At 36.6% G+C, this 25,517-nt stretch overlaps 1 protein-coding gene and 1 long non-coding RNA gene across 5 annotated transcripts in view; both read right to left on the bottom strand.

Annotated features, from left to right (window-relative positions):
• LOC110100072 (afadin- and alpha-actinin-binding protein) overlaps positions 1-16,665 on the bottom strand; it is a 33,731-nt gene extending 17,066 nt beyond the window's left edge. For all 4 annotated transcript variants that reach the window (XM_020827462.2, XM_020827461.2, XM_020827464.2 and 1 more), the window contains exons 1-13: positions 16,525-16,665; positions 16,415-16,443; positions 16,215-16,326; positions 16,034-16,131; positions 13,762-13,858; positions 13,567-13,656; positions 13,372-13,434; positions 13,151-13,225; positions 12,911-12,976; positions 12,768-12,845; positions 8,581-8,688; positions 8,308-8,385; positions 8,067-8,186 (exon numbers count right to left, since the gene is read on the bottom strand). In XM_020827462.2, coding sequence (XP_020683121.1) covers positions 8,067-8,186; positions 8,308-8,385; positions 8,581-8,688; positions 12,768-12,845; positions 12,911-12,976; positions 13,151-13,225; positions 13,372-13,434; positions 13,567-13,656; positions 13,762-13,858; positions 16,034-16,131; positions 16,215-16,326; positions 16,415-16,443; positions 16,525-16,557 — 1,047 coding nt within the window. In that variant the 5' untranslated portion in view covers positions 16,558-16,665. The remainder of the gene's footprint in view (positions 1-8,066; positions 8,187-8,307; positions 8,386-8,580; positions 8,689-12,767; positions 12,846-12,910; positions 12,977-13,150; positions 13,226-13,371; positions 13,435-13,566; positions 13,657-13,761; positions 13,859-16,033; positions 16,132-16,214; positions 16,327-16,414; positions 16,444-16,524) is intronic.
• Positions 16,666-20,899: 4,234 nt separating this feature from the next.
• Positions 20,900-23,879, bottom strand: LOC110100074. Its single transcript, XR_002303511.2, has 2 exons — positions 23,014-23,879; positions 20,900-22,920 (listed from the first exon to the last, which is right to left on the bottom strand). It is a non-coding gene; the product is annotated as an uncharacterized LOC110100074 (long non-coding RNA).
• Between the last annotated feature and the right edge of the window lie 1,638 nt (positions 23,880-25,517).

Below are 25,517 nucleotides of genomic sequence, written 5' to 3'. Positions count from 1 at the left end.
TTCCTCTCCTCTCTAAGAAAGGCTTGCGAGCTTGTCTTCTCCTTCGTCTCTTTGCTTTAAACTCTTTTCTTCTTGCCGTAGTAGTTCCATGCCATTTATATCCTTCTTCTCAATATGATTGCAAGCATGTTAGGATTTTTATTTTCAAAAGTTGTGTCTTTTTATGATTCAAAGGTCTATTTTGAACGTAGTTCATGTATTTCTCTTTATCCTTAGGGAAGTGTTATTTTTTCTTGGCAAAAAAATTGGGTTTTTTCCTATAATTTTTTGCTTGCACACTTAACCTCCCAAAACAATAAATAAAGTGACACTACTTATTCTTCTTGGTGTTAGAAGAAAACAATAAATAATTGGACTATTGTGATGGGATAGACTTATTGAAAGGAAAATAATGATCATTGAAGATAATGTCTTGCCTTGCTTATTGTAACGGTGTGTTGAAGGATCAACCTACCTTACTTTAATAATCAAATTTATATTATGCACGCCTGATTTTTTAAAAATTGGAGTGGAACCTGAACATTAGCTTAAGACTCAAAATATTGTTGAAGCCTTTCTTGTTTTCAAAGTCATTATGGTCATCAGTCTTTTCACCTTTTGTCAATATTGAGTCATCATCTTCCATTCTTTCTTTGAAGAACCTAGAAAATATTGTTATCTGAAAGGATACAAAGTTTTATAGATATAGTATCTTTTCGAATCTCTTAATTTGAATATTAAATTTAAATGTGCCATTTTTTTAATATCTCCCTGTCTTTTAAATCATTTAAAAATGACAAAAATTTTATCTAAATTAATTGGGAGCGTTCCTTTGTTATTCAAAATTTCGGTAAGCCTCCAAGCAAATTTTCTTTTTTTTTTTCCCGCCCCTTCCCCTATGGAGGAGAGGTTTGGGGACGACACTTGCCGATGATTCTCCTGCACAGATCAAAGATTAAACGTGCAAGGATTTCAAAATCAAATATTCCTACAGATCAAGATACAATAGTCTGCGAATTCTTTAGTTAGCACTGTACTTGTTTATTATATATTATTATTATTATATTAGTAATATTATTCATTATTAATTATTATTTATTATTATCATTAGTCATTATATTTATTATTATGAACATTTTTCTAGAATATCTGGGTATCTCTCGAACATTTCTTTCCGAGCAAAGGGAAGGGTCATAGGAGGCACTTGTAGTTGTTCTTCCTACCAGGATCAAAAATACGATGACGTGCAGGCCTTCGAATCAAACATTCCATCTAATCAAATATTACAACGGACCACAATCTTTCAATTTCTTCGAGTACCTATCCTTTTTTCTCTCTTTTTTTTTACATTTTCTTATCAAATTTATACAAAGTGCCCCAACAATGGACTTACGGGCTGATCCGAAATTGAGGGTATTAACGAGGAAAGGGCGAAGTGCAGGAGAGTGGGTCGCTCGGAAGTCGGAACATGTAACAGGGTGAAGTAAGAAGTCATTGAGTTGTTGCCGTAGACTGTGGCTCGAGCGAGAGAGAGCGAGTGAGAGTGGGTAGGGGTTGGTCAGCGGAGTGACCGTGTGGGTAGGTAGCCGCAGGCGGACATGGGATTCGATACAGCAGTGAATGCCACCAACAGCCCTTGAGTCGAGGACGACGAGCCATGATACCCGAGAGACGGACACATGATAGCAGAAGAGCGAGAGAGGAGGAAAGTTGGGTTATGATGTGGGAAGAATGGGGAGAGCGGGCTGCGACTGAGTCCTGTTTAACAGAGTCGCCGCGAATAGAGGGTGAGAGCCGAGGGAGGAGGAGGCCCGACGGCTGGTAAGTGCATCCAGACGAACAAAAGGAAAGAAGTGGGCATCTCTATGTGACAAATCAATTGAAGGAGGTTTATGTACGTGGGTGTGTGTGTGAGAGAGATGGAGCGAGGCATTAAGTTTAGTTGCGTCATTGGGAGCAACGAATGGTAAGATGTAGCCAATATCGGTACTATTCAAATGGTAACCACTCCATGACCGATTTATTCTGCGAGAGCGAGATTGTAGGAGAAAAAGAAGAGCGGCGTGCGCGTTACGCAGAGAGAGTAGAGAGCGAGAGCCTGCCGTGTGAGGTGGGTGGGTGAGGGACATAGAGAGGGAGAGGAGTGGCGTGGTAATTATGTTTGAATTTCATATTTCTTATATCATTGTTTACTTTATGGTCGATGCTTGAGTGTTTGTGTCTCGTGGAGTCGTCATAGAGCTTGAGGAGCCCTATTATTCGTATTAATATAAGAGGTATGATCAATCCTTCCTTAATTCTAACAGCATAGAAAGAGAGCATCTTGATTCGATGTCTTGATTCATATTTCTTTTTGTCGATGTTATTTTGTGTCTTGAGGTGTGTGAGCGATGAGGGCGCTGTAACCCGTACCTATGTCATGGTATTGTTAATATCGTGATACTAGTTTATGCTGGTTGTTTTGTCAGTCCCGCATTTATAAAAGGAACTTTAACCCTCCAGTGCGCCTTCAGGTAGGTGTGATGACGCAGAGATGATCAGTGACCAATCTAGTGCCCGATTAGTCATTACATGTAATCATTAGATCACGTACATGAATTTCCAGAAAAGAATCTGAAGCACCGAATTTCTGGTTTCCTTCCCACTCAATAAGACTAATTATTGTTAAGTAACGAGGCCCATGATGCAGGATACATGCATAATTCCGGAAACTTGCACAAAATATTATTTAAGATCAATGCAGGATTTCGTTACTTACGTGAAAAAACAAGCAAGAGTAAAATACTAAAATAAACGGTCACTTCCGTTTAGGCCAACTACGACAAGATGCTAAAAACAGGAATCAAAACACGTAGGAAAAATTAAACGAATGCATGCGGGATAGTTTCCAACATAACCCTTGTTTTAACAACGAGAATCCAAAAAGCAAAGAACAGTAAACCCAATTCCACGACATACTAGTGGATGCGGTAATAAGTGACACAATCTCCTTGCTTTGACAAAATTCTCGACGAAGCAATTTGAATTTGAAAGTAAAAGAGCAAGGAAGAAAGATTCCACCTTCACGGAAGAGACAACGTCAAATTCCCATCGTACCTTCCAATAAATTGCTCCACCCAAAGGCTAGCTGAATTCTTCACAAAAAGAAAGCGTCCTTGATATGCAAGGCCGAAATCAGCTCCGGGTTGTGCCACTTCATCATGAGCAAAATGGGACAGAAGAGAAATATAAACAATGATTGCAGAGATGAGAGGAGATGGAAAGGAAAGACCGAGTGGCCGGCCATGGCTTGTAGGAGAAAGGAAAAGGGTTAGGGTTTGGGAGAAGACATTAGGGGTTTGGAGTGGACAAGAAATTAGTCTTAAGTTCCAAATCTGAGATATTCTCAGATTTAAGTAAAATTGGAGGAAATAAAGAGATTTGACAATTCAGAATTGCCATGACATTAATCCCCTTAATGAAGCACTAAAGAAGTTGGGGCCCAATAAAGTGGGCGCGGGCGGCATAAGGGATTGGGAGTGGGGAGGAGGATTATGCGTTTGCCTAATATTACTCCGTTAAATTAATCATGGAAAATTTCAAATCCATTCAAATTCAGTCAAATTCAAATTTGAAATTTCATTGAAAACTTTCCTAACTTTAGACGTTCGAACAAATTTGAAACTTCCACTTTTTTTTTTCAAATTGAAACTTCAGTGGGGAGGTAAATCATGGGAATGATGAGTGGTGTGAGTGGGGTGGTGGTGGAAGGAGGAGGGGTCGCCGGCTAAGAGGGCAGGTGTGGCGCGGGAAGATTGGATGAGGAGCGTGGGGATGGGAACTGTGAGCTAAAACTTGGGCGGGTGGTTTGGCGAGATGAGTGTGGATGGAATGGGAGAATTGGCTCGTGAGTTGTTTGAAGACGAAGAAAAGAAGACAAGGCTAAAACCAAGAGCCACGGCAGTAACTGTTGGGTACGACGGGGTGGGCCTCATCCTAGGCTCCACCAAAACCATCGGACTCTCAAAGCCTCACAATAGCTGCAGAAGACAACAGCCCTGCAGGAAAATTTCATTTTCATTCATTCATTAACCATTCGAAAGTAACAAAATGAAGGCATATATATAGCCTAATACAATGCATAAAATAAAGGACTCAAATGCCCTCAAGGGCTACAACATCATCCCATCAAGCAAGCGAAGTAATAAAAATGGAAAAAATGCCAGAAATAAAGGATACATCAAATTAAAAAACAATATTTAATCAGAATACAATCGCGGTAAATCGTGGTGGCGTAGAATCTACGGCCCGTCGACGGATAGATCTTACTCCAACTGATGGTCCCATCAGACCCGTTATGTATAATAGGGAAATTGAATCCAATGTCCTGAAAGGAAATAAAATTTAAACATAGTTGACCAGGCCATAAAGAAAGCTTCCACTAAAAACTATAACTAAATGCTAAAAACTTACCTATTTGCAGCAATAAAATTGAAAAACTGCAGGGACCAAAAAACTTGTAAATATATAATGGTGTTCATAAATAATGACAAGTAAAAGATCTCTCTCTTGAATAGCACCACATCCCAAATTAAGTACCATAAACTATAATTTATTTCGATTCTTTCTGAAATTATGATTACTAGAAATGTAGGATAGCAACAAGTTTTCAAGATTAAAATCAGGAGGTATGGCAAATTGAAAAACTAAAAATCCCCTAAGTCTTTAACTCTGCAACATTTCACGCATAAGAGTGCATGGCTTTCTAATCTGCGAAAAGTTCATCTTGCCAGCTTGCTATTTGTTATACAACCCTACATGACTAAGTTACCATCAAAAAAATTTTATAAATAATATGGGAATATGTAATTTGTTATCATTAATTGATTCTAGAATAAACAGTATCATCTAAAAGCTTTCACATTGAAGAGTGTTATCATTTATTAGTGTCTATGGTGGTTATTTCCTTAGTGACAGTATATTTAAAACAGCAAGAGGATTTGTAAAATAAAAAAAAAAAAAAAAAAACAAAAAATCCCCATTATATTTTGATTGTAGGACTTACAATGCAAAAAAGTAACTTTTGATAGAACGTGCACGACTTGTTGATCTAGAATAATAATGATTAAAGCTATTAGCAATAAAACGTAGAGCGGTCACTTTCCGTTTAGGCTAAGGTTGCACAATAAGAGCTACCTTGAATCCTATCACAAATAACAATAAGAAATCACACAACACTGCAAAATAACAGCTCATTCCAACTAAAAATTCCTAATCTAAACAATGCAGATTAGAAACAATGAAGTGCACTCAACCCTACGTTTCACTAAAGATCAGATCTAGAAGATAGCGCGAATACGATCTTATGATCAAAATCAAATCACAGAAAGATATCTAGACTAAAAGAATTACAAGAAGAGGGAAGAATGGAACAATACCTTCGTCAAAGGATCGGATGTAACTCCTCCAAATGTAGTTGTATCAAGTTTGCAATCCAAGTTGCTCTTCAATAGCCTCGACCAAAGTGTCCAAGATGCGCTCTATGTACTCTTCTACGGTGTGGTCGATGCGCGGGTTGATGTCAAAGAATATTGAATGCAGGATGCAAACAAATCCTTGCTCGTCATAGGAGAGGTCGTAATCAAGCTCCTGATCGGCCATGCATGTCTTTGATATTAAGATGTTGACGACTATCGTTGAGACTTTTCTTGGAGACTCCTCTTGAGATGGATGAGATAAGTTAGAGAACTCAAGAGGGAAAAGGAGAATAGGTGGCCGGCCAAGGGTGAGGGCTAGTGTGAGGGATTTGCTTCAGATTTTGGAGGGAGAGATGAGGGGAAATTTTAATTCAAACTTCCTAAATATTCTCTTGAGTGAGAATAATTAAAGGAAGAGAGAAAAGCAAGAGGGGGGGCGGCGGCAAGGGGGGATTGGGAGGGGTTTAATTTAATTCCATAAGGAAAAGCTCCCTTTTGGAAAGAAATTAAGTGTATGGGATCATGGAGATTTCGGCCAAGAGAGGTAGTGGGGATTTGGAATTATTTCCAAGAGAGGGTGGAGGGATTAGGAAATAAATCCCAAGGGGTTTAATGAGGGGGGCCAGCGGCATCAAGGGCTAGGGAGGATTAATGGGGGAGATTTGAGATTGCTATTTTGGTGTGTGGTGATTAGGAAAGTGTTAAAAGTATTCCAATTAATTTGAAATTCAAATTGGGCTCAATTTAGGAAACTTTCCTAAAATAGATTTAGTAATTTATGAAAGATTTTAAATTTCAAATTGAATGAATTTGAATTCAAAATCTGCCCAAATTATTTCAATCCAAAATAGGCAATGGAAATCAAAGGGGAGAGGGGATCTAGGGCCAGCGGGTTGATTGGGTTCAGGTATGGGGGCGGCGGCTAGGGGGAGTGTATGTGGAGCTCGGTCAAGTAAGGGGAAAGAGCTTGTGGAGGGAATGATGTCTTGGGTGTGAGCGTGGTTAGTTGGGGTGATGATGGCCGGTGGTGGTGGTGGGAGGAAGAACAGAAGAGATATGAAATAGAACCACGAACCCGACTCGTCTAGGTTGGAGGGTGATGTGCAATCCTCCCTCTCCTAGGGATCTCTCTCCGATTTCTCAAGCTCTCACAAGAATTCATGCAAAGAGAAGAATTATTTTAATCAATCATTCATTCATTAACTTGAAAAGAAGAACACTAGGACTATAAATAGTCTCTTACAGAAACTCACAAAATAAAAGGACGACAATGCCCCAAGGGCTTACATACGACATCCCTTAATAAAAGGGTACAACATGAAACTAATAAAGCAAATACAATATGACATCATAAATAAAAAAATATATAAAACAACTCAAAAATACAATATGACATCATAAATAAGAAAATACATAAAACAACTCAGAAATACAATGACTCAATCGTGGTCGTAGATCGACGGCCACGTCTCTGATAGACTTTCCACGATTTGTTGTCCCCATCATTTTTATTTGAGAGTTTGCATTTGTTGACTCATAACTTTCACAACAAAATTAACGTCTGGTCTAGTGATAGTAAGATTGTTGCATGCCAAAATATTCGTTGCAGTAGATGGTTAGAGAGTTTATTGTCTTCGTATTTATACGAAGATCCAACAAACACATAAATAAAAGTGGATTGCAAGCATTGAAAGAGACACAAGAGTTTTACAAGAAAAGAAATAACCATAGGGTCTGACCCAATTAAAATGATTACATTAGAGTTTGTTATCAATTACAATGGATGCCTTTACTCTAAGGAAGCATCAATTCAATAAAGAAAACATACAATATATGCCAAAGGCCAAAAAGTCTAACATAAATTCTCATACTAATGTCAGGAGCAAAGTTGATGACTTGATGTCGATGACATGCATGGATCATATACACGACATGAGATATTACTAGCGATGGTAGATGCATAATATCAGTGTAGCCAAGCGACAATGGTCAAAAGATTGTATTGCAAATGACCTACAGTAAACTAAGGTGAGTGTTGCAACAATTATAGTTCGTTTCTTAGTGAATGGTGGTAAGCAAATAGATTGAGGGTGTGCTTAGGGCAACTTTTTTCACCCTTTTACTTCATAAACTTTGTCGCTTGTTTGGCTTCAACTTTTTTTATTCTTTGGCAAAAAATTTTGTGGTGTGATGAAGTTTTTACAACCAGCTTTGTTAAAGCATGGTGGATGTAAAAAAGTTGCCCCTTTTTGTACGGAAAAAAAATTATAATACCCCAACGCAATTTTAAGAAGCTATGGTACTATATAGTTGTTTCACAAGTAATTTTAAAGATAGTTGTAGTCATCTCAATAAGATCATAAATCTCCAAGTTCAAATAAAAAATCACTTATTTATATGCAATCATGATCAATGATTGTCATTCTTGTCAAACTTGACAAATCTGTATATGCAAATTTTTTTTATCATTCTCACCAAAATTTTGCTATCCCGAAACATGGCATAGACTCCAAACTAATATATCTTGAAAACAATTCATGTATGCAGCAAGAAAAGATTTGGTAAGATAAAAGTTATATTTTGGCTCCATTTCAGTAGCAATCGACATTGTTGCAAGAGGGTAACAATCACCTGCTCTTGAATGATACTTCTAGCTTCAACAAGTTGAGCTTCAAGCTCAAGCTCCCGTTCTGTGGCTTCTGAAGAGACTTCAGCTCCCTTCTGAGCATCTTGAAGTTGAACCATCCTAGCCTTTTGAATCAAGTTTAATAATGTAAGTTCAGAAAAAGAACAAAGAACATCACATGTGAGCGGAAACATAAGAAATGAGCAATTCATCATGTGCAAATGTCCAGCAAAAAGCAAAATAAACCTTTATTGAGGCCATTTTAGTTCGCAAGCTCTCTTCAATTTGATCCTTAGCTATATGGAAAGGCAGATCAAAGACATCCTGTATTTGTTGAATGGGAAAAAAGTTATCTTATGAGCATCATCTTTATTTTACTCTGTTAAACATACTATGATAGCCACGGAGGCATGGATTGCATACAAACATGTTTAAGCTAAAACAATAACGAAAACTCTGAAGTTTTCGATGGGAATGGAAACCCAGATTGCAATTTTCAAATAAAAACTATCCACATACTGTCCTGCCACCCAATGGAGACTGTCGTTCTGCATCTTGCTTGTCCTTGGCCGATACATTTTGTAGTGATTCTCCATTTGGAGCATTTAAGAAATCCCGCATATCCATCTACATGTAAATTGGTAAAATAATTTTTCCATATCACCAATGATACCAGCTCGTTTAATAAGGATTTCAGAAGTAATATCAGCAACGGATGAATAAATATTTGCATAGTAAAATTGATATTAAAAGTGGATTGAAATATAATATTCCACAAAAAATTAAGAACACATCTTCATTTACCCTTAAATCAAGCAGTCGTACCCATTCTCAAGAAAAATCACAACACCAGATGAGTATGTGGCAAGTGAATAAAGAGAGACCCACTTTTAACAAGAAAAAATGTTCTTTGCTCGTACTCGGTAAGAATGTAACTGGTTAATGACAAAAATCAATCATTTGAGGAAACTGAGTATACAAATAAACATTTGCATCAAACCAGGGAGAAAAAAAGAGAAAAAAAAAAACAGTAAGTCTAAAAAGGACGAGCTTTAATGCACCAAAGTATGCCATCTTCAAGAAGGAGAAAAAAAATGAAACAGCTCACAAACTAAACACAACCTAAGTAATAAATCAATTGCAACTCCACAAACAGCTTAAATTAAATAAATAAACTAGGTTTTCACAGCACTTTTTTCGTTACCAATTGATTGAAAAGTCAAATTAATGATGCTATACAAAATAAGATAAAGGTGGGAAGGAAACTCTAATGGGCAACATAACCAAAGGAAGCTAATCTTTAAACAAATAGAGAAATTTATAAACATTTCCCTGCAGGAATTTGCAATCTAGAACACTTGACGGTGTCCAAAATGCAGTAATTCAGATAAGTATCATCATGTGACCCTACAGGAAAGCCCAATTAACACGCCATGGAAGTCTTACAAATCTAGTTACCGAGCAGTGAAATGAAAGAAAAAGATGTCAGCCCAACAGGTATCATTTTAACTATATAACCCAACATCCAAACAATAAAAGTTTATTAAGTTAACTGTAATTGTGATCCAAATAAGGAGGATAATAGGGTAGTCAAAATAAGATTAGATAAGTATAAAATACATGACCACTAGCCTCTAAGTACACCAAACAGATTTGCCCTAGCAAAAAAGATAAATTTAAGAAAAGAGGTGTTCAATTTATCAAGAAGATACCAAACAAAGTATTAGGTTTCGGTGACTTAAGGAATATAGAAGACATTGATATATGGAATAAAAAGGTTTAAAGCAAGTTTATGCAGCGTTTCATGAAGGTACATTACACATTACAACTTAAGTTTTAGTTGAAGCAACTTGATTTTGCAATAGCTTATGATATTGCAATAACGAACACATACTTCAAGCAATAAGTATAGAACTTGGCTATCTAAAAAAATAAAGTCACCAAATCAAATATACAAGAGTATAATAATCTCATTAGGTCCATGCCTTAAACGAATGTACCAACGCTTAGATAGCTCGATAATACTTGTCGGGCTCTCACACGCTTCACCCCCATAGCATCATCATGTTTTGTTTACCCCGCCGCACTTGGATCCTTTCTATGTGCCTCCAAACGCTTGGTTAGTTGTAACCTGACACACTCTTAAGCGGCATTGCACTTCATGGCTATTAGCTAACTTCCTAGAGTAATGGCCACGCACACCACCCTCACTAACAACTCTTTTCCCTTCCGAGCAGCTTTCTACCCCCGTTTCAGATCCTCGTTGCTTGAACATAATTATCAGATAGCACTTGTCGTATCTCCCTCTACTTGATTCCAATTTATTTGAAGTATCATCCCTTGAATGTTCTTGGGCTTCATGGTGATTGCTCCAATTCAGCCATTATCTCTGCTTCTTGAATTGATGGCTTCTACTATTGATGTAGAACTATATGCAAAATTCAGAAATTTGCACAAAATATTTTAAGATCAATTTCAGATTTCGTTATTCGAGATTAAAACAACAAGTAAAACTAATAAACGGTCACTTCCGTTTAGGCGAAACTACACAAGGTGCTAAACGAAATTCAAAACACGTAGGAAAATAAAGCATTGCATGCGTGATAGTTTCCAACTAAACCTTTGTTTAACAAAGAGATCCAAAAGCAACGAAGTAACAATTCCTACGAATACTAATGGATGGAGATAAGTAGACACAATCTCTTGCTTGAACAATTTCTCACGAAGAAAGTAGAATTTGAAAATAATGAGTCAAGAAAAAAAAGACCACCTTCTCGGAGAAACGACGTGAATCACTATAATCTTCCGTTAGTTCTTCTTCCCTAGCCTTGATCACGGTGAATAGCAAGTGGTAGGTAGCCTTCTCTTTGACTCCAACAAGATTTGGAGTCAAGTTGAAAAAGGTAAGTTGAGAAGATCCATGCACTCTTAGCCTTCGTATGCAAGACCGGACTCAAACTCCGAGTCGATCATCCATCTCCATTTAACAAGGAGAGACACCTTGAGAGGGAGGGAAGAGAGGAAGGGAGTGGATGGTGGGGAGAAGGTGGCCGGCGGGTTGTAAGGGGGAAGAAGTCGGCTAGGGTTAGGAGGAGGCTAGGTTAGGTGGATAGAAATTGTTTAAGTTCCAAATCTGAGATTATTCTAAGATTTAAGTAAAATTGGAGGGAAATTAAAGGGATTTGAAATTCAAATAGCATGACATTAAGTCCCTTAATGAAGTACTAAAGGAGAGGGGCCCACTAAGGGGGGCCGGCGGCATGTAGAGGAGGATTGGGAGTGAGGGGAAGAGGAGTTATGCGTTTCCTAATTCGCTCCGCCTAATTAATCATGAAAATTTCAAATCCGCTCAAATTCAAATTTGAAATCTCATTGAAACTTTCCTAATATGGCGTCGGACAAATTTGGAAACTTTCACTCATCAAAATTTTCAAATTTCAAAATTTGAAAATACATGAGTTGGCGGCAAGGGTGTCGGCAATTAATGGGAGTGGGGGTGGTGGATGAAGGGGAGGCCGGCGGTTATGGGGATGGCCGGCGGGATGAATGGGAGGGGCAGTTTTTAGGGAGGTGTAGTTAGGGTGGTGAGGTTAGGAGGTGGTGATTGGTGGTGGGGAATGGCCGACGGTGGATTTTGGGTGGAGGGGAAACAAGGGAAGAAGGATAAACCAAGAGCCACCGGTGGTGACTGTTGGGTACGACGAGTGGCCTCTCCTAGGCTCCACCAAACTCTCAAATCTCAAGCTCCACACAAAAGCTTCAAGAAGACAAATTGCAGAAATTCTTTTCAATATCATTCATTGACCATCAAAAGTACAAGATGAAGGCTATAAATAGCCTAATACAATGACATAAAATAAAAGGACTCAAATACCCTCAAGGGGCTACATGACTCAATCCCTCAAGCAAGGGTAAAAAGGGAAAATGCAGAAATAAAGTACATCAAAATAAAATGACAATACTAAAATCAGAAATACATCGGGTAAATCGTGGCCGTAGATCTACGGCCATGTCGACGGTAGACTTTCCAACTGATGTCCCCATCAACTATCTTGAAGTCTCCTTCTATTACTTACATTTCATTGAATGTTGTACCTCCTAAGACTCAATAATTTTTTTATTTTTTTTTGCAAAAGTTGTGGGTGGATTATCAGACTTAAAATTGCATGCCTCTCCTTCCGTCCATTTTCCTTCCTCATTTTCATTAAGAATAGAATCTGTCGCAAGCAACTACCTTCATATCAAGTAAAACCTACTCTCTTTTTCTTAAAAAATGAGATCTCTGAGCCTGCTAAACCGCACTCTGTCTATTGTAGGAAATTTCTTCTTGGGTGATCTCAATGTGGATGTTATTTACAAATTCATGTCAACTTTACACCTAGTTGTTAACTATTGATACCTTCTATGTCACCTCGAATTTGCAAGGAAGTGCTATTATATCTAACGTATGACACATGCTAACAAGTTATTTAAGGAATCTGCACTTTTTTTTAGCATTATATTTTTTCATTATTGAAGATATTCTCCTTGTATTTTTCTTTATCATTATCGTCTCTTGTTTATATATATAAACACATATGCTAGTACAAGAATGATAATTCAATTTTGTAATTTTCTCTCCCTCCTAACAATTGTGATCTTAAAGCTATAAAGAAATTATGATATTTACTATAAACAATTAAAGGAACAGGTCAATAATTGCATACCTGCATTGATCGTAACGAAGCCCGCAAATCAGCATTCTCTGCCATAAGTTCTTGCTTCTTCACTTCATATGCATCAGCCTGTTAATGGACAAAGGCATAATGACAGTACCTAAAACATATGTTAAAAAAATTGTTTGACATACAATCATCTTGTAGAAGTCGCCATCAGCCTTCTTTCCATTCCATGTACCACGCTGACGTCCTTCTTTCTGTTAAGAACAACATGGAAACAAGAATATGTACAATCATAGCTACTTGAAGCTGCAAAGGATCCAGGAGGGTAGAAAATCCAATAAACTCAAGCGATATTACGAACCTCAACAAGGAATATGGTTAGCATTTAAGGTTAGAGGAAACACAGAAATGAATTTGCTGCAACGTACCTGAAGTAAGTTCATAATTTCCATGCCAGAACGGGATTCTTTCTTCTTCTCCATCAAAACTTGGTTTAGCCTCTCCTACAAATCGAAAATTGAAAATTGTTTTCTTCTTCAATTCATCAGAATTTAGCATAATTCTTGAGTGATTTTGCCATAACGATTTGAACACAATCAATTGTATGGACAAAAACAGTCTAAACCATCTCCAATGCAAAGAAAACTACCTGCAGCTTAATGTAATCCTTTTCTTTCTTCTTCATTTCATGAAGTTGTTGCGTGCGAGCTTGCTTAATAATTAAGCAGACTAAATGAGTAATTCAGCAGACAGTGTGCAAAAACAATTTTAAAAATTGTAAAGAAGTGGATGAATTATTTGACCAGTTGGGAAAGACATCAAGCAATGAGACGAGATTCTTCACCTGGTGTCCAATAACCATTTTTTGAAATTCATCTCGTTCTTGTTGTAGCTTTTCAATCTGTGCTTTGAAAGCTGCAGAAGCTTTAGCCTCCTAATTATGACAATTTATAAAACATTGACAACTATTAGCCATAAAGACAACTATCTTATCCTATAATCTAAATATTCTATCTAAATATGGAAATGCCAGACAAACCGTTCTGGCTAATGTAGCAAGCTCTCGGTCTTTGGAAACTAATTGTGCATCAAGCCTTTCAACCTTGGCCTCTAATTTAGACATGTCCGACTGTAACCTGTAATTGCAATTAATTTTATAGCATGCTGTAGCAGAACTGCATAAAAAAGTGTTAAGAAGACTTCAAAAAAATCAAGCAAGGATATCCAATAAAACTACCACAATAAATACGAATTAAAGAGAAGTAACTGATGCAAAGCCATTAGGCTGATTGCAGGGTTCAGATATTTGAAATTGCTATGCATCACAACTCCAAGAGTGGCAAAAAGTACCTTCAACGCCAATTCAATAGTTTAAAAAGTTTATTTCTTTTTATTGTAAATGTAATTGCACTAAACTCCGATTCATATTCTATTTTTTGAGTTCATGCAGCTAAAAGTGCCACCTGCATATATTTAGTTATGAGGCTATTAGTATAAATAGCATTCTTTATGCTGTTTGGTCGCAATTTGTTGATTGATATAATTCTTTCACAACCAACCCCATTTCCCTTCCTAACACAATACAATCTCATGTAAAACCTTTTGTACCATTCAATTTCCCCTTCGATAACTTGCCAGCATCAATTGGCATTAGAGTGCATTTTCTCCAATTTTCAAAAGTCATGTAGCAAAAATAACCTCACAATGCAATATTGTTTCATATTTTCGATAAATTTTGGCAGCAATTGAAGATGGTTCATTATTTAACCACCCAACATATCAGTCACACCTCCACCACCCCTCGCTGTTACATTCTAGCCAACAAACTCCATCAATATCAACTTGACATATCCAAAATTAATTCTAACTTTATCCTAATTATAAACCCACCTTTATACACGCCTAAAAAGCCTAAAAGCCAATTCTAGACTTCTTATAACAAACTCCATCAAAATCTCCTAAACCTATCCAAAATCAAACCTAACTTTATCCTTATTACCAATCACCGTACAAGCCATAACAAACTATTTTCAACAGAATTTTGTAATTTCTGAGTGGAGTTAAAATTTTATTATTTACTACGCTTGCTATTAATTCGGTCAAAACAGCAAATAACATTATTACATTGCAAATATGAATATCCTATTAGTCGCATCACTCATAGCATCCATGTTTCTTTGCTTGTGTGTTATTTAATGTTTGTCTATTATCCTAGCTGCATGCAATTACGTTTGTAATAATCATTGATTATGACTTATTAACTTCGGGTTGTTCAAGATAAGCAATGCGACACATCAATATCAGGATAAAAATCATTGGTATGACAATGCTTACATCAATATTAAGATGTTGAATACTCTAATACCTTCCATGCAAATAAAAATGATGTTTATCATTACAGGATTACATGCTTATGTACTTGCTTTGCCTATTAGTATCATTATGAAGCCTATTTCATTACGGATGGCTTGTTGCGACATCAAAGTTAGAGCCTCTATTACTACTTGCAGGCCATTCATAAATGTGTTTTCTAAATCTTTGCCAGCAATTTATATACCAACCTTTCCATTCATTCTTAGATATATGCTTAATTATGGTTGGATCTTCTACTGCACAGGCAAGCTTAGTTCAATGGTAAGTTGGAACACCATCAAATGACTTCTTCACTGCACATTATGAACTTCAGTATTTGTCTACCAGCTTGCACGACAACTGCAATGACTAACACACTTTGAAGAAAAGTTCTGCTCACCCAACAGAATTGATGTAAGGCCATTAGGCTGATTTTAGGATTTCAAGCATTGGCTAGTGTTATCTAACTAGATTTCAATATCCACTAAAAGGACCCTAAGCACCAAATCAGTAGTTCAAAGAGTTTATTTGTTCCTCTATGTAATGCATTTAATTCATATTTCCATTTTTTTCTTATTTTTAAGTAAAAATACCAAGTTATAGAGGTATTATATTAGTAAGTAGTTGGGCTATTAATATAAGTAACCATCATTCAATATTTGGAAGCAATTTATTAATGAATACAAGTTTTGGCTGCCCTTTTGAGGATTGGGTGAAGCTTTAGTCATGCTACGTTGTGTACAGAAAAGTCCCATTGTATGGAGCAAGGTCTACATCATGCGAAGTAGTGTGCATTCAAGCGATTCAAGTAATTCATGATCCTATATTATTTTATTTGATCTCTCCGCTTCTACACAAAACCCCTCCCCACGATCAACCCACAGAATAAATAAGAAAAATCACTCAGTTGACGAAGATCTAGGGAACTGCCCAATTGAAAAGAACAGTAAAAAACAAACCTCTGCCTTTGTTCACTCGATGACTCCCGAAACTCTACATCTCGCTGCCTCAGCTGGAGCAGAGCATATATGCAATTACAAGTTCTTGCGACCGAAACCTGAAACCCAAAAAAAAAAAAAACACAAAATTATCTTCATAAAATAATAATAATAAATCGCAAGATAGATCTGCAATACTCACTGGATCGGTAGAGAAAAGATCAAGCGAGGCAGGAAATCCGAACGTCACCAACGTCTGATTTAGATACTTGGCGCAGTGTTCCAGGTTTCCAGCCTCAGCAAAGTTGTACTCCCTGCAACATCGAGTCAGAAAACTTCTAAAAACCTACCCAAGAACAGAGAAATTGCTCTCCAATGGTTCAAGATCAATAGATCTCCTACCCCATTCCAAGAGCCGGCGGCCCCGACGCCTGCATTGTTGTTTCCCGAACCAGTCAGACAAAAGTAGAAAACGAGGATAGCGAGAGAAAGAGAAAGAGAAGGCAGAGAACCCCCAGATCAAAGTCGGAATAAGTCGAGTGCATCTCGAACCAGGAACTGCTCCTCTTCCGACTCAGTACCGAAAACTCTGGGGAGACTCGCCGGCGAACTTCTCGACCTGTCAGAAATTTGAACTAAAGCGAACGCGACAGATAGACGGGGAAATTAAAAGGAAGAACTTTTGCGTCATCGAATAATTTACGATATTTCCCAATAATAATTAATTAATTAAATTTTATTTATTTATATAAAAATATATTTAAGTATCTAAGAATAGATCTCACACAAAATATAGTACAATCATTTAGGAAATTATTTGGATATGAGTATTTTAATTAAATTTTAATAATTAATGTAAATTGATATCCATTAATTTACTTTAAAATGAATGTAATATTTAATTTTAATTAATTAATAATATTATATTATCAATTATAAAATAAATTTAATAATTATAAAATAATTTATAACCATAATTAAATCAGAATATTTTTAACTAAAATTTCTTCCAAATTATCTAACCACAAACAACTATTAGGAATCATATATAATTCATGTTTCTTAAATTTTGGATTAAATCTAATAAAGTTAAAATTATCTTTTAAACAAAATATTTTATTTATTTTTATAATTTTTTAAGTGTATTGATCTTCTAATTTCTTTCATAGATTATGTCTTTAGAGTCTTGTTTCTTCTCATTTAATTTTTGAAAGTAGTATGAAAAATAAATATATATTTAAAAATAAAATTGGAGACCGTTTGGTAACTCAAATTGCGGTTTGAACCTTCCGACAGCGCTTTGAACCCTTGATTCGGACTCATTTGGGCTCGGATTGGGTTGATCCTGGTGTCGTTGGGTTCGTATTTCCGAGACGCTCAATTTGACTATAAGTTTGTTGAAATCGGAATTCGGGTGCTTCCAAAATTAATTTTTGAAGTTTCCAACTAGCTTTTGCCTCGAGATTCATGCCCGATCAAGATAATTTTGCGATGTCGTATCACAAATAAATATATATTTAAAAGTAGGGGAGCGTATTTAGTATTTACATAATTTTAAGAGGCACGCCCTATAAATTTAGTTAGAATCCGATACATAACATCAGACAACGCATTTTGATTTCATTATTTAAAAATGTCTCTTTTCAACATTTTGTGCGTTGATAATGTCAGAATTAGATGATTTGGAGCGCATTAGATTCATTTTATAAAGAAGCTTGATTTGACTATAAGTATGAGAGATTCGAGATCATTTGACCTTTTAAGTAATGTGTTGAAATTTTCTATTGCAATTTCAAGTACTTTGTATGAGCTCATTAGACTCGAATTGGATCGGTTTTGGAGTCCATGAATTTGTCTTGTCGAGACTTCAAGTTTGACGATAAGTTTGTGTAGGTCAGAGGTTGGATGATCTTGGATTGAATTTAAAAAATTTATAATTCAAATATGCATCGAGATTCATGAAATTCATGCATAATCTAGTTGATTTTCAAAGACAAAGAGTTATGTGAAATGTTACTATTGCGAGCTATATATTTTTTTTCCTTGAAATCAAAATTGTTCTTCAAATATGCGATATAAAATGAGCAGAAACTAATTAATTGCGGCTTTTTTTTTTAATTTTATTTATTTTTTATTAATTAATTAATTGCAGCTTAAACAAGGAAAAATAGGAAGAAATGAAGGACAGAAATACTTCAAAAGTAGGATAGAGCATCTAAAATGAATGCAAATTATGGATGAAAAAAAAAAGGATAAAATTCAAGTGATTTGATGTTTTTGACCTATATCTACATTGCAAATGTGAGGCTTTTTTTCTAACCGGAGTTGTTAGGTTGGCTTAAAAAAGAATGTAATGTAAAATAATTGAATAAATATTTTGAAATTGTTTGAATGAATGCATGATATTTATTTTTTTAAGTAAAATTAATATAATGTAAAATTTAAAGAAAAGTGATGACTGGTGATCAATATTAGTGGTGGTGGTGGTCAATAGTTGGTCACTAGAGGTCGGCGACGATGGTGGTGGCTAGTGATGGCAGCAATAGTGGCCAACGATAGCAGCAGTGATGGTCGGAGCAGGCAGAGGCTAATCTTAGGCGATGGCCAACGACGAGTAGCAATGGTGGTTGGCAGGGAGGGGCGACGGTCGCCAGATGGTGGGTTGCGACAAAGGTTAGTTAATTTCAATGAAGAAGGTTTTTGCTAAAAAATGGACGAGTTTACGTGATCTTAAAAACAAACTAGAATACTTCAAGTTGCATTTAGTTTACTTTACATCGCAATCCTTTTTCATCCAATAAAACATTAATATTTTCAAAACCACCGTAAAAGAAATACTCTATACCCACTTTACTTCAAATCAAATAACCTCATAATCAAAAGAAAATACAATATATCAATCTCTCAAATCCTAACAAGCCAAATACTTTTGTTGTGAAATTGGATGTCCTTTGACTCTCTTCCATCTCTAAGAATTTGAAGACTGACATATACAGAAATCTCACCTAAAGCACTGAACATTTGAAGTCTTAGCAACTCAACATAATAATATTGCAAGATGAATAGTACCAATGCCTAATATCTTCATTAATACTTTTAATTATATGCATAATGTCTAGTTAAGATGATTCATATAACATCACAATACCTTCATAAATAAGAAATTAGTAATAAAATTGTCCCAAATGAAGCTTATAATGAAGATACATTAATCTCTGGACTTGATGATTTCATGTAAAAGCTATAATGCAAGTGAGAAAATAGTTTCTCGAATCAGTACTACAACAATCAAGAATTTGCAACATTGACCAATTGCACCTTCTATTCAAAAATATAAGGAGTTACACAATAGAGCATATCTAATCTAGAATATAATTACAAATCATAGAAGTAAATATTTGCAAGATACATTTACAAATCTTCTTTTCTTGCTATGCTCATATAGGGGTGTCAATTCGGGTCGACGGGTCGGGTTCGGGTAACCCGAGCTGACCCGGATCTAAACGGGTCAACCCGAACCCGACACGTTTTTGCAAACGGGTCGAACATTTCAACCCAGACCCGACCTGCTCGGGTTGTCAGGTTGACCCGACCCGACCCGAGTGCGGGGCTGGTGCTAGGCGGAGCTGGTGCGGGGCTGTGGGCTGAACGCGCGCGAGTTCGCGGGACGCCTGGACGCGAAGCGCGGGAGTGCGGGACGCCGGTCAGGCTAACGCGGAGCGCGGGACGTGGGTCAGGCTGGACGCAGGTCAGGCTAGACGCGGATGCGGGTCGCGGGACCTGACGCCGACTGCCGAGTGCGGGCTGGTCCGACTTGAGTGCTGGACGGCGGACGCGGGATCCGCTGCTCCGCCGACGCGAAACGGGTCCCGGGACCTGACGCGGACGCGAAACGGGTCAATTCGGGTTGACCCGTGGGTTGTCGGGTCAACCCGAACCCGACCCGTTTTTCAAACGGGTCAAAAATCCGAACCCGAAACCCGGATTTTTCCAGGTCGGATCCTGGTCGGGTTTCGGGTCGGGTCGAAAGTTGACACCCCTATGCTCATATAAATAACAAGTGAGTTAATTTGAGTTTGGACCTTTTGAGAACATAGCAACAAAGGTAAATGCTTGAAATGATCCTCCCAAAATATGACAAGCAAAAAAGATTCTTTTGTTCGTTGGCTAAATATCGAGGGCTTAATCCTAAAATAGTATTATTTTTTTCTTTCATGGCACATAAATTGGGATTGTTGGGTTGATTGGCTTATGTTGAGTGGCAAATTGAGTAATATTGAGAGTTTTTTGAACAGAGATGTATTAGGAAATGTGGCCAAGTAAAAAACTCATTAAGCTTCTTAACAAAATGATTCATTATATTCAAAGAGAGTTCAAAGGCAGACAGAGAAAGAGGAAAGTTTTGAGGGATTTTGATAGAGAGAGCAAGCAATGAGGATCGACTAGGGAGAAAATGTAATGAAAAGAAAGTAGGGGAGGGGGTTATTGAGGGATAAGAGAAGTTTTTGCTGAGTTAATAAAAGAAGGGGGTAGGTAACCAACCAACATGGAGAGGATGCAAGAGAGATCGAATGAGATAGCTAAGAATTGAGAGAAGAGGATTGAGATGTAGATAGAGAAACTAGGATGCAAGACAAAGATTAAGATCTTGACAGGCAAGGACTTGAGAGATAGGATACATCAATTAGAGAAGAAAAGAAAGATTGTTATGGTGGAGGGAGGCTATACCCCAAGTAAAGAGAAATAAGTACCTATACTTCAAAATTTAACCATGCTTATTACATAACTTAGAACCACTACTTATTGTAGTTAGCAACGGTGAACTAGTATTTAACATAAAGTTATAACAATTAACACGAATACAAAAAAGGTACATTACAGGCAACATGAATAAAGATAATATGATAATAACCATAATTGACTAACAAGATAAAGTCCATCATATAATCAAATGATGATAACAAATTAACTATCCTATCAGTGAAACCAGAGAGTGCAACAAATGTTGAACAAGAATCAGATGGCTTACACTCTATTGTTGAGCTAATGAGGCAAGCCTACTTCAGCTGATGAGGCAATTAAGTATTCTTATAGAATCTAATTTGATGATGATGAATCTGCTGCTGAAATATATGTGCAATCTTATGAAAGTTGAATGATTTCAGAGAATTTGCAAGCATCATCTACTTATAGTTCAAGAGATGTCAACATCATAATTGATGAGTTGTTGCAAGAACTTGTTAAACTGCAAATGAAGTCATCTCATCTCTATTATTTAAAGCAGAATAGCTATAACTTAATATTGAATTTTCGCTGGTTGTCTTACGTTACATTATTGATAATATTAAAATCCCTTATTTTTTCCATTTTGTTAAGCAAGCGAGAAGATATATAGATAGAAATAGAATTAAAACAGGCTATAAGCTCGAAAAGAATCTATTTTGTTAAGCAAAGACATCTGATTCTTGTTCAACATTTGTTGAACTCTGGTTAATGAATTCATCGCATGAAAAACTCATCATAAGAAGATATTTTGTTTGTTGAATGATATGGACCCTTTGACATTGCTTAACACAACGTTAAACAAAAATCAAATATCTTTGATTAACAAAATAGACCATTTCCGAACTTATAGCCTGATTTAATCCTATTTCTGTCTATATATATTCTCGCTTGCTTAACAAAATAGAAAATATAAGAGATTCTAATATTATCAATAATGTAACTCAAGGCAATTTGCGGAAATTCAATATTAAGTTGTAGCAATTCTGCTTTAAGTAGTACAGATGAGATGATTTTATCTTTAGTTTTATCTTTAGTTTAGCAAGTTCTTGCAATAACTCATCAATTATAATATTGACATCTCTTGTACTATAAGTAGATCATGCTAGCAAATTTTGTTCACAAGGCTGCACATCCATTTCAGCAGCATATTCATCCTCATCGAACTGGATTATCTAAGAATACTTAATTGCCTCATCAGCTAACGCAAGCATGAGTTGATCACCAGCTTCTTCCCATTCATCATCATCTTCTAAATTTCCAAACAACTTCTTTGCAAAAGTCTTCCTTCCAATCCCATGCCCTTTTTCTTCCCTGTAGATTTCTGTTTGGGTCTTTGATGAGGAATTAAAATCCGCTTCTTGGCATCTTCTGTCTTCTCCATTTCAATCACCTTGGGCCTGTGCTTCTTTCTCTTCTTTTTAATCCTCCTCAACCTTTCTGTATCTGCTCCGAGCTTTCCACCATCATCGTGCATGCTATTTCCAAGTTTGTTGGAAACTAAATCATCTAAGAATTCATTGCCGGAGCAAGCAGCTGACCGAGTCACTATCCAAATTATGGATACATAAACAGAAGTGTTCCATCCGCTCTTAATTGCGCAAAACCTTTACCTGAAACGCACACTTCCACCGCCACTTCGTCACTTGAACTGTAGCTGCTCCAGCACGGCCTGCATCCCTCTTCGAAAAGGTTCTTCATTTTTGGGCTTTAGGGCTGGATGAACGTAGGACCACGGACCTGCGGGAGTTCCATTATTTCTCCGACCAACAGATCACCGTTCTCCGGGGCCTCTGAGGCCTTTTCTCCTCAGCGACCTCCACCTTTGGCACATCGCTGGCTGCCAATAGCTCGCAATGAAGAAGACCCGAGACGTCTACGACAGCCCTAATATTCCAGCCTGCATTGTTTTTCTGAAGAATCAGCAGTGCTACTTCGGATGGGAAGGCCAGCGACTGCGTTGTCATGGAAGAGGCATTTTTGGTCAGGACTTCAAATGGGACTCTCCGAGCTGATTTTCGCCTCCTCAAACACCCAAACAGAAATATCTTATTTCTACTGTTTCTAGAGGGATTCAGCCGGCTATTCGCTCCGGCCATGAATTTTTAGCGTGCATGGTTCCTCATCTAGAAAAGGAGTAAAGGATTAACAAAAACATAAAGAAAAAAGCAAGAGGAAATTGAGAAAATAGAAAGGAAGGTTAAAAGATGCAGATTCACCGCAGAAATAAATTCTGGCATTTTGGTCGGGACGGACTCCTTCTGCGTGATCTCCTTCAATTCGTCCATACAGATCCTTCGAGCCACTGAAGTCGAGTGCCGAAGTGCCAAAGAAAGTTTGCTTTTCAAGTAAAGATTTTGCCCCATTGCTCCGCAGACGGAACTCTCTGTTTTTTATCCCTAATTTTTGACCTGTTTCGGTAAACCCTAAGGGGCAGAACTCCAAAATTTACGGCAAAATAGCGCAGATCTCCAAAATGGCGTGATACTGCTCCAATCGAACGTCATTTTAGGTATTTTTTGAAAATTAACGATCTTCTCCCTTTCGCGAGTTTTACCGGTTGAGAGAGTAAAATGGCGTGGGTGAACAGTGCGACGCCAATATTAGCGTCGTACTGTTCACCTGCAAGTAAATGGCGAAAATTTTTACGTTCGGTTGGAACGACGGACGGACGGCATACGCTCGTTTGACGTTTGGTTGGAGATGCCCTAAGGGGCTGTTTGGTATCGGTTGCGTAAATCCGACGTCTGTGTAAATCCATGATTTATAAATTTACGTCATAAATCTTAAGTAAATTCGTCTAAATCTAAATCCCATCCGTTCGACGAATTTAACTGGATTTCGCCAAAGAAGAATGCGAAAGAAAAAAAGATGGCTATCTTTGCAACGAGCAAGAGCAAGCTCCTGTAGCGTGATTACTTTCGATCCAATAGAGAATAGCAAGGAGGTGTGGTTCTAGATCCAATATGAAGGGAACATCATCGAAGGAGCGAAGTCGAACATCAATGAAGGAGCCGAAGAAGTGATTCGTGCAATCTCTACACTGTGAAGCAATGAAGCCGAACATCAATGACAAAGTAGAGAAGATATAGTTATTAGTTGTATAATTGCCATTAAATTATTTAGGTATTAATTATCAAATTATTTATTATATTAATAATTATCTAATTATCAAACAATCATTTATATTACATTTAAAACAAATTAATAATTAAAACTAATTTAAGTGATTAAATTCATATTTAAATCTCTAACACCAAAGATGAAGGAGTTAATATCCATATGCATCAGGCATCACTATATTGTTTTTATATAATAATTATTGCATCCAAACAAATTATATATGTGATCCTAAATATTTAAAAGGTAATAATTTATTTAATAAATAATTGAACGTGTAAATTAGTATATCCTTACTACAATAAAACTAACTACATCTATATAGATAAATTCAAAAAATTAATAGCTACAACAATTAATAATTATAATTACTTAAAATGATAAATTTACTAATTTTTTTTTTAATTTTTAACAATAATAAAATAATTTAAATATTTATAATAAACATTTTTTTTATATTTTTATTTACGTGTACGTGCACTAAGACTAGTACTAAAAAGTTACATTTAATTTCCTGGAAGAACATGTGCAACCCATAGTCTAATGGAGGCCTTCGTATTTCTATTCTTAGGCTTCGTTTGGGAGAACATTTTTATTGCTTCTGAAAACTCTAAGAAGCAGTAAGAAAGTCATCCCAAACGAAGTCTTAATGATTTAGTTTTTTTCTTTCCAGATAGTTGGTCCTGGAGAATGTCTCTTTTTTGAATGTAGTTTCTCTTTATAGATTCTATGTAAGGATTATGCCTATTATGTCTTCATTCCTCTTGATACCAAATATTATTCAAGCTCTGGGCTATATTGAAGATTTTTTTCCCCTCTCTAGTGATGATTAGAATGGTTATCTTCTTGACTATTCATTATTGTAAGTAGACATGTAGATCAATCCACTATTTGTTCTAAAGATTCGTCCTCATATTCCAAAGCTTTTTACTAATCTTATGCGCATTTAGAAACTCATTCATTATATATATAATTTGTTTCACACTGGCTATATATTTCAAGGTCTAGAAACAACAAGAAGCTTTTATTCCACTATGTGGGGTCAGCTACATGAATTATTTTTCTCTAGCGTGTCGTGTTAAGAGTCAAATTCTCATCTAAATCTAATAAAGAATGATCATTTCAAATATTTTCTAACCAATTCTTTTTGACATACCTCTACCATTTTTAACATAAGCAAATCTAATGCATCTACTCCTAACCGGGTCATCGGAAGGCCGCCGTTTTATCTGACCAAACCATCTAAGGTGACTCTCTCTAATCTTATATTCCACTGTAGCTACTCCAACCTTGTCACGTATATGCTCAATTCATATCCTGTCTTTAATAGTAAAGCCACTCATCTAACTGAGCATCCTTATCTCTGCAACACTTAACTTAATATTATGTTTCTCTTTTAATGGCCAACATTTTGCACCATAAAGCATTGATTGCAAGTCTCACTACGATCTTATAGAATTTTCCCTTAAGTTTGAGAGGGATTTTTCTATCACATAACAAGCCTGATGCATTCCTCCACTTCAATCATCCAACTTGAATTCTATTAATAATATCTCAATCTATTTAACCATCACTTTGAACAATAGATCAAAGATATCTTAAA

The sequence above is a fragment of the Dendrobium catenatum genome, unplaced genomic scaffold (genome assembly GCF_001605985.2).
Source record: "Dendrobium catenatum unplaced genomic scaffold, ASM160598v2 fragScaff_scaffold_542, whole genome shotgun sequence".
In the NCBI taxonomy this organism is placed as follows: domain Eukaryota; kingdom Viridiplantae; phylum Streptophyta; class Magnoliopsida; order Asparagales; family Orchidaceae; genus Dendrobium; species Dendrobium catenatum.
Note: the sequence above shows the minus strand (reverse complement) of the source record. Positions and strands in the feature narration are given on the sequence as shown.